The 8,891-nt window shown below is 50.7% G+C and overlaps 1 protein-coding gene across 1 annotated transcript; it reads right to left on the minus strand.

The window, feature by feature from the left end:
• Positions 1-2,169: 2,169 nt before the first annotated feature.
• LOC129850980 (carboxypeptidase Z-like) lies at positions 2,170-7,450 on the minus strand (the record flags this gene model as incomplete). Its single annotated transcript, XM_055917122.1, has 5 exons — positions 7,115-7,450; positions 3,837-3,904; positions 3,693-3,760; positions 2,824-2,963; positions 2,170-2,269 (listed from the first exon to the last, which is right to left on the minus strand). Coding segments are annotated over exons 1-5 (511 nt in total), but the record flags the coding sequence as incomplete, so codon positions are not given.
• Between the last annotated feature and the right edge of the window lie 1,441 nt (positions 7,451-8,891).

Consider the following 8,891-nt stretch of genomic DNA (forward strand, 5'->3'; position numbering starts at 1 on the left):
AGGAGACAGGGAAGGAGACAGGGATAGAGACAGGGAAGGCGGGAGACAGGGAAGGAGGGAGACAGGGAAGGAGGGAGACAGGGAAGGAGACAGGGAAGGCGGGAGACAGGGAAGGCGGGAGACAGGGAAGGCGGGAGACAGGGAAGGAGGGAGACAGGGAAGGCGGGAGACAGGGAAGGATACAGGGAAGGAGACAGGGAAGGCAGGAGACAGGGAAGGCGGGAGACAGGGAAGGAGGGAGACAGGGAAGGCGGGAGACAGGGAAGGCGGGAGACAGGGAAGGAGACAGGGAAGGCGGGAGACAGGGAAGGCGGGAGACAGGGAAGGCGGGAGACAGGGAAGGCGGGAGACAGGGAAGGCGGGAGACAGGGAAGGAGACAGGGAAGGAGACAGGGAAGGCGGGAGACAGGGAAGGAGGGAGACAGGGAAGGAGGGAGACAGGGAAGGCGGGAGACAGGGAAGGAGACAGGGAAGGCGGGAGACAGGGAAGGCGGGAGACAGGGAAGGAGACAGGGAAGGAGACAGGGAAGGCGGGAGACAGGGAAGGCGGGAGACAGGGAAGGCGGGAGACAGGGAAGGAGGGAGACAGGGAAGGCGGGAGACAGGGAAGGCGGGAGACAGGGAAGGCGGGAGACAGGGAAGGAGGGAGACAGGGAAGGAGACAGGGAAGGAGAGAGACAGGGAAGGAGGGAGACAGGGAAGGAGACAGTGGAGGAGACAGGGAAGGAGAAAGTGGAGGAGACAGGGAGGGGGGGAGACAGGGAAGGAGACAGGGAAGGAGACAGGGAAGGAGACAGGGAAGGAGACAGTGGAGGAGACAGGGAGGGGGGAGACAGGGAAGGAGACAGGGAAGGAGACAGGGAAGGAGGGAGACAGGGAAGGACACAGGGAAGGAGGGAGACAGGGAAGGAGACAGGGAAGGAGACAGGGAGGGAGACAGGGAAGGAGACAGGGAAGGAGGGAGAAAGTGACATGTTGTTACAGGGTAACCACCATGAGAAAATGTTTGTCTTGATATCACGTCTCTCCAGTGATGACACAACGTAAACAATAATGTTGCTTTTCCTTGTATACTGCCAACATCTCTACATTTCCACCATACAATGTAAACCGCTTGGAGCGTCTTTAAAAGCTCTGTTATGAAACCAGTTATGATCTACATCCCAAATGGCTCCTTTCTCCCTCCATAGAGCTCTACCAGAGGACCCTGCTCAAAAGTACCCATTTTGGGCTCCTTTCTCCCTCCATAGAGCTCTAACAGAGGGCCCTGCTCAGAAGCAGCCATTTGGGCTCCTTTCTCCCTCCATAGAGCTCTACCAGAGGACCCTGCTCAGAAGTAGCCATTTGGGCTCCTTTCTCCCTCCATAGAGCTCTACCAGAGGACCCTGCTCAGAAGTAGCCATTTGGGATCCTTTCTCCCTCCATAGAGCTCTACCAGAGGGCCCTGCTCAGAAGTAGCCATTTTGGGCTCCTTTCTCCCTCCATAGAGCTCTAACAGAGGACCCTGCTCAGAAGTAGCCATTTGGGCTCCTCATTCCCTCCATAGAGCTCTACCAGAGGACCCTGCTCAGAAGCAGCCATTTGGGCTCCTTTCTCCCTCCATAGAGCTCTACCAGAGGGCCCTGCTCAGAAGTAGCCATTTTGGCTCCTTTCTCCCTCCATAGAGCTCTAACAGAGGACCCTGCTCAGAAGTAGCCATTTGGGCTCCTTTCTCCCTCCATAGAGCTCTAAGAGAGGACCCTGCTCAAAAGTACCCATTTTGGGCTCCTTTCTCCCTCCATAGAGCTCTAACAGAGGGCCCTGCTCAGAAGTAGCCATTTGGGCTCCTTTCTCCCTCCATAGAGCTCTAACAGAGGGCCCTGCTCAGAAGTAGCCATTTGGGCTCCTTTCTCCCTCCATAGAGCTCTAACAGAGGACCCTGCTCAGAAGTAGCCATTTTGGGCTCCTTTCTCCCTCCATAGAGCTCTAACAGAGGGCCCTGCTCAGAAGTAGCTATTTTGGGATCCTTTCTCCCTCCATAGAGCTCTAACAGAGGACCCTGCTCAGAAGTACCCATTTGGGCTCCTTTCTCCCTCCATAGATCTCTAACAGAGGACCCTGCTCAGAAGTAGCCATTTTTGGCTGCAGACATTATCCGGAACTATGGCTATCAGATATTACGGTGGTTACCTGTGGTGACATCTTTACGTATTCCCCTGACAGATATGGACGCTCCTTTAATTCCATAGCCCTCCTCATCCTTCACCACTCCCTTAATACCTCTGTGGACCTGGAGAAGAGAAGGAACGACAGGGAATAACACCGGTATATCAGGCTTGGGGAATGACAGGGTTATTTTAACTAAATTCCCTGATTTTCCAGAAATCTCAGTTGAAAGATTCCTGGATTTACTACTTGTTCGCCCCTGATTCCATGGATCTTCCAACCAGGGTTTTTTGGAAACCCAGGAAATTTTGGGAAATTTTCCGGAATTTGCTGACCTATCAGGGAATGGCAGGGAATGCTAAGGTCAGTGGAGGCTGGTGGGTGGGAGGAATATATAGTAGGACGTCAGCTTAACATAACGGCTGTATCGGAATGAATGGAACGGTTTTAGACACATCAAACACATGTTTTCCAGGTGCTCAATATACAACTCCATGTTTTCCATTCCAGCCATTACAAAGAGCCAGCTGTCCTCCTATATCTCTGTCCACCAGCCACCACTGATAAGGACATTAAACATGGTCAAAAAATTGATGAGATAACACATAGGCCTTCTACGGTATAACTACGGCACAAAATGGCTGCCTGGTCGCTGGGCAAATTGAAAGGCAGACCCACCGACTCCATGAAACTGAGCAGGGCCTCCTTGTTCCTGAGCCACTCTGGGTAGAGCTCCTCTTCAGAAGGGAACTTGTCACAGCCCAGCTCCACCGTAATCTCCAGACAGTTAGTGTGGAGGTAGTTAAAGTCTGACATACCTACGGTACCGGAGAAATGGAGAGTTAGGATACACACACACACACACACAGGAGAGAGGAGGAGAGAGGGTTAGAGAAGAAGAGGAGAGACAGAATGTTATGAGGAGAGGAGGAGAGACAGCATGTTATGAGGAGAGGAGGAGAGACAGCATGTTATGAGGAGAGGAGGAGAGACATCATGTTATGAGGAGAGGGGGAGAGACAGAATGTTGTGAGGAGAGGAGGAGAGACAGAATGTTATGAGGAGAGGAGGAGAGACAGCATGTTGTGAGGAGAGGAGGAGAGACAGAATGTTGTGAGGAGAGGAGAGACAGAATGTTATGAGGAGAGGAGGAGAGACAGAATGTTATGAGGAGGAGAGGAGAGACAGAATGTTATGAGAGGAGGAGAGACAGAATGTTATGAGAGGAGGACAGAGAATGTTATGAGGAGGAGAGGAGGAGGAGAGACAGAATGTTATGAGGAGAGGAGGAGAGACAGAATGTTATGAGGAGAGGAGGAGAGACAGAATGTTATGAGGAGAGGAGGAGAGACAGAATGTTATGAGGAGAGGAGGAGAGACAGAATGTTATGAGGAGGAGAGACAGAATGTTATGAGGAGAGGAGGAGAGACAGAATGTTATGAGGAGGAGAGACAGAATGTTATGAGAGGAGAGAGAATGTTATGAGGAGGAGAAGAGGAGACAGAATGTTACCAGGAGAGAGGAGAAGATATAGAAGGTTCCCTACCCCCTGGGAAGCTGTACCACAGAGCTCCGTTGATGATGCCTCCGCTCCTGATGAAGGACGCTCCACACCTAGAATATACAATATAAAGGTCATGTAACAGAGTGTAATATAATCATTCATAATAATAGATAGGAATATAATCACCTCTCTGTGTTGTTGTCGGCCATGCTGGCGTGAGAGTCTGCGTACGTCCGGGCCAGCTGCTTAAACGCCTGCAGAGAGGGACACAGTCACAATCTGTAACATGTCATTTTCTAGCCTGGGAACAGAAGAGGTTTTCACCCCTGACATAAACTATGTGTCCGTCCCAAATGGCATTATGGGTCTAAAGTAGTGAACTATATAGGGAATAGGGTACCTGTTGGTCGGGTGGAGGACAGGGTACCTGTTGGTCAGGTGTAGGACAGGGTACCTGTTCATCAGGTGGAGGACAGGACAGGGTACCTGTTGGTCAGGTGTAGGACAGGGCACCTGTTGGTCAGGTGTAGGACAGGACAGGGTACCTGTTGGTCAGGTGTAGGACTGGACAGGGTACCTGTTGGTCAGGTGTAGGACAGGGCACCTGTTGGTCAGGTGTAGTACAGGACAGGGTACCTGTTGGTCAGGTGTAGGACAGGACAGGGTACCTGTTGGTCAGGTGTAGGACAGGGTACCTGTTGGTCAGGTGTAGGACAGGGTACCTGTTGGTCAGGTGTAGGACAGGGTACCTGTTGGTCAGGTGTAGTACAGGACAGGGTACCTGTTGGTCAGGTGTAGGACAGGACAGGGTACCTGTTGGTCAGGTGTAGGACAGGACAGGGTACCTGTTGGTCAGGTGTAGTACAGGACAAGGTACCTGTTGGTCAGGTGTAGGACAGGACAGGGTACCTGTTGGTCAGGTGTAGGACAGGGCACCTGTTGGTCAGGTGTAGGACAGGGCACCTATTGGTCAGGTGTAGGACAGGGTACCTGTTGGTCAGGTGTAGTACAGGACAGGGTACCTGTTGGTCAGGTGTAGGACAGGGTACCTGTTGGTCAGGTGTAGGACAGGGCACCTGTTGGTCAGGTGTAGGACAGTGCACCTGTTGGTCAGGTGTAGGACAGGGCACCTGTTGGTCAGGTGTAGGACTGGACAGGGTACCTGTTGGTCAGGTTTAGGACAGGACAGGGTATCTGTTGGTCAGGTGTAGGACAGGACAGGGTACCTGTTGGTCAGGTGTAGGACAGGTGTAAGACAGGGCACCTGTTGGTCAGGTGTAGGACAGGGCACCTGTTGGTCAGGTGTAGGACAGGGCACCTGTTGGTCAGGTGTAGGACAGGGTACCTGTTGGTCAGGTGTAGGAAAGGGTACCTGTTGGTCAGGTGTAGGACAGGGTACCTGTTGGTCAGGTGTAGGACAGGACAGGGTACCTGTTGGTCAGGTGGAGGACAGGGCAGGATACCTGTTGGTCAGGTGTAGGACAGGTTAGGATACCTGTTGGTCAGGTGTAGGACAGGGTACCTGTTGGTCAGGTGTATTACAGGACAGGTACCTGTTGGTCAGGTGTAGGACAGGACAGGGTACCTGTTGGTCAGGTGTAGGACAGGGTACCTGTTGGTCAGGTGTATTACAGGACAGGTACCTGTTCATCAGATGTAGGACAGGATACCTGTTGGTCAGGTGTAGGACAGGGCAGGATACCTGTTGGTCAGGTGTAGGACAGGACAGGGTACCTGTTGGTCAGGTGTAGGACAGGACAGGGTACCTGTTGGTCAGGTGTAGGACAGGACAGGACACCTGTTGGTCAGGACAGGGCACCTGTTGGTCAGGTGTAGGACAGGACAGGGTACCTGTTGGTCAGGTGTAGGACACGGTACCTGTTGGTCAGGTGTAGGACAGGGTACCTGTTGGTCAGTTGTAGTACAGGACAGGGTAAATGTTGGTCAGGTGTAGTACAGGACAGGGTACCTGTTGGTCAGGTGTAGGACTGGACAGGGTACCTGTTCATCAGGTGTAGTACAGGACAGGGTACCTGTTGGACAGGTGTAGGACAGGACAGGGTACCTGTTGGTCAGGTGTAGGACAGGACAGGTACCTGTTCATCAGATGTAGGACAGGGTCCCTGTTGGTCAGGTGTAGGACACGGTACCTGTTCATCAGGTGTAGGACAGGACAGGATACCTGTTGGTCTGGTGTAGGACAGGGTACCTGTTGGTCAGGTGTAGGACAGGGTACCTGTTCATCAGGTGTAGGACTGGGCAGGATACCTGTTCATCAGGTGTAGGACAGGGCAGGATACCTGTTGGTCAGGTGTAGGACAGGACAGGGTACCTGTTGGTCAGGTGTAGGACAGGACAAGGTACCTGTTCGTCAGGTGTAGGACAGGACAGGGTACCTGTTGGTCAGGTGTGGGACAGGACAGGGTACCTGTTGGTCAGGTGTAGGATTGGACAGGGTACCTGTTGGTCAGGTGTAGGACTGGACAGGGTACCTGTTCATCAGGTGTAGGACAGGACAGGGTACCTGTTGGTCAGGTGTAGGACAGGACAGGGTACCTGTTGGTCAGGTGTAGGACAGGACAAGGTACCTGTTGGTCAGGTGTAGGACAGGACAAGGTACCTGTTGGTCAGGTGTAGGACAGGACAGGGTACCTGTTGGTCAGGTGTAGGACAGGACAAGGTACCTGTTCGTCAGGTGTAGGACAGGGTACCTGTTGGTCAGGTGTAGGACAGGACAGGGTACCTGTTGGTCAGGTGTAGGACAGGACAGGGTACCTGTTGGTCAGGTGTAGGACAGGACAAGGTACCTGTTCGTCAGGTGTAGGACAGGGTACATGTTGGTCAGGTGTAGGACAGGGTACCTGTTCATCAGGTGGAGGACAGGACAGGGTACCTGTTGGTCAGGTGTAGTACAGGATAGGGTACCTGTTGGTCAGGTGTAGGACAGGACAGGGTACCTGTTGGTCAGGTGTAGGACAGGACAGGGTACCTGTTGGTCAGGTGTAGGACAGGACAGGGTACCTGTTGGTCAGGTGTAGGACAGGACAGGGTACCTGTTGGTCAGGTGTAGGACAGGACAGGGTACCTGTTGGTCAGGTGTATGACAGGGTACCTGTTGGTCAGGTGTATTACAGGACAGGGTACCTGTTGGTCAGGTGTAGGACAGGACAGGGTACCTGTTGGTCAGCGGTAGGACTGGACAGGGTACCTGTTGGTCAGGTGTAGGACTGGACAGGGTACCTGTTGGTCAGGTGTAGGACAGAACAGGGTACCTGTTGGTCAGGTGTAGGACAGAACAGGGTACCTGTTGGTCAGGTGGAGGGCAGGACAGGGTACCTGTTCATCAGGTGTAGGACAGGGCAGGATACCTGTTGGTCAGGTGTAGGACAGAACAGGGTACCTGTTCATCAGGTGTAGGACAGGGCAGGATACCTGTTGGTCAGGTGTAGGACAGGACAGGGTACCTGTTCATCAGGTGTAGGGGAGAACATCCTCTCTTCATGGAGGTGTCTGGAGAAGTCAAAGGGATAAGAGATCACCAGCTCTCCACCATGGAGGCTAGCAGACTGGACAAATGGCACAGACCTGATCCACTTCATCACTGCATAGGTCTCTGAAGCTACCTGAGAGAGGAAAGGAGAGAGGAAAGGAAAGAGGAGAAGATGAGAGAGGAGAGGAAAGGAGAGTTTTGCCCTGTTCAAGCAGCAGGATCAACTGTCTATTTCTTCATAGACAGCAGACAACAGTTATTCAGAGGATCATCACCTCACACTGTCTGAGCGACATGAGAGAGATGAGTGTTTTCCCCATCACAGATCAGGACCAAAATACTTACATCATTAATCAGATCAGAAAAATTACACATAACCCTTAAAAACTGGTTTTGTATAAATACTCTGGACACCCCTAGTACATACTTTACCAAAACAGTAGGAATGTCCTGTACCTTACCACAACAGTAGGAATGTCCTGTACCTTACCACAACAGTAGGAATGTCCTGTACCTTACCACAACAATAGTAATGTCCTGTGCCTTACCAAAACAGTAGGAATGTCCTATACCTTGCCAAAACAGTAGGAATGTCCTATACCTTACCAAAACAGTAGGAATGTCCTGTGCCTTACCACAACAGTAGGAATGTCCTGTGCCTTACCAAAACAGTAGGAATGTCCTGTACATTACCAAAACAGTAGGAATGTCCTGTACCTTACCAAAACAGTAGGAATGTCCTATACCTTACCAAAACAGTAGGAATGTCCTGTACCTTACCAAAACAGTAGGAATGTCCTGTACCTTACCAAAACAGTAGGAATGTCCTATACCTTACCAAAACAGTAGGAATGTCCTGTACCTTACCAAAACAGTAGGAATGTCCTATACCTTACCAAAACAGTAGGAATGTCCTGTACCTTACCAAAACAGTAGGAATGTCCTGTACCTTACCAAAACAGTAGGAATGTCCTGTACCTTACCAAAACAGTAGGAATGTCCTGTACATCACCAAAACAGTAGGAATGTCCTGTACCTTACCAAAACAGTAGGAATGTCCTATAACTTACCAAAACAGTAGGAATGTCCTATACCTTACCAAAACAGTAGGAATGTCCTGTACCTTACCAAAACAGTAGGAATGTCCTATACCTTACCAAAACAGTAGGAATGTCCTATACCTTACCAAAACAGTAGGAATGTCCTGTACCTTACCAAAACAGTAGGAATGTCCTATACCTTACCAAAACAGTAGGAATGTCCTGTACCTTACCACAACAGTAGGAATGTCCTGTACCTTACCAAAACAGTAGGAATGTCCTGTACCTTACCAAAACAGTAGGAATGTCCTGTACATTACCAAAACAGTAGGAATGTCCTGTACCATACCAAAACAGTAGGAATGTCCTGTACCTTACCACAACAGTAGGAATGTCCTATACCTTACCAAAACAGTAGGAATGTCCTGTACCTTATCAAAACAGTAGGAATGTCCTATACCTTATCAAAACAGTAGGAATGTCCTGTACCTTATCAAAACAGTAGGAATGTCCCGTACCTTATCAAAACAGTAGGAATGTCCTGTACCTTATCAAAACAGTAGGAATGTCCTGTACCTTACCAAAACAGTAGGAATGTCCTATACCTTACCAAAACAGTAGGAATGTCCTGTACCTTACCACAACAGTAGGAATGTCCTGTACCTTACCAAAACAGTAGGAATGTCCTGTACCTTATCAAAACAGTAGGAA

Source organism: Salvelinus fontinalis, unplaced genomic scaffold (assembly GCF_029448725.1).
Source record: "Salvelinus fontinalis isolate EN_2023a unplaced genomic scaffold, ASM2944872v1 scaffold_2586, whole genome shotgun sequence".
Taxonomy (NCBI): domain Eukaryota; kingdom Metazoa; phylum Chordata; class Actinopteri; order Salmoniformes; family Salmonidae; genus Salvelinus; species Salvelinus fontinalis.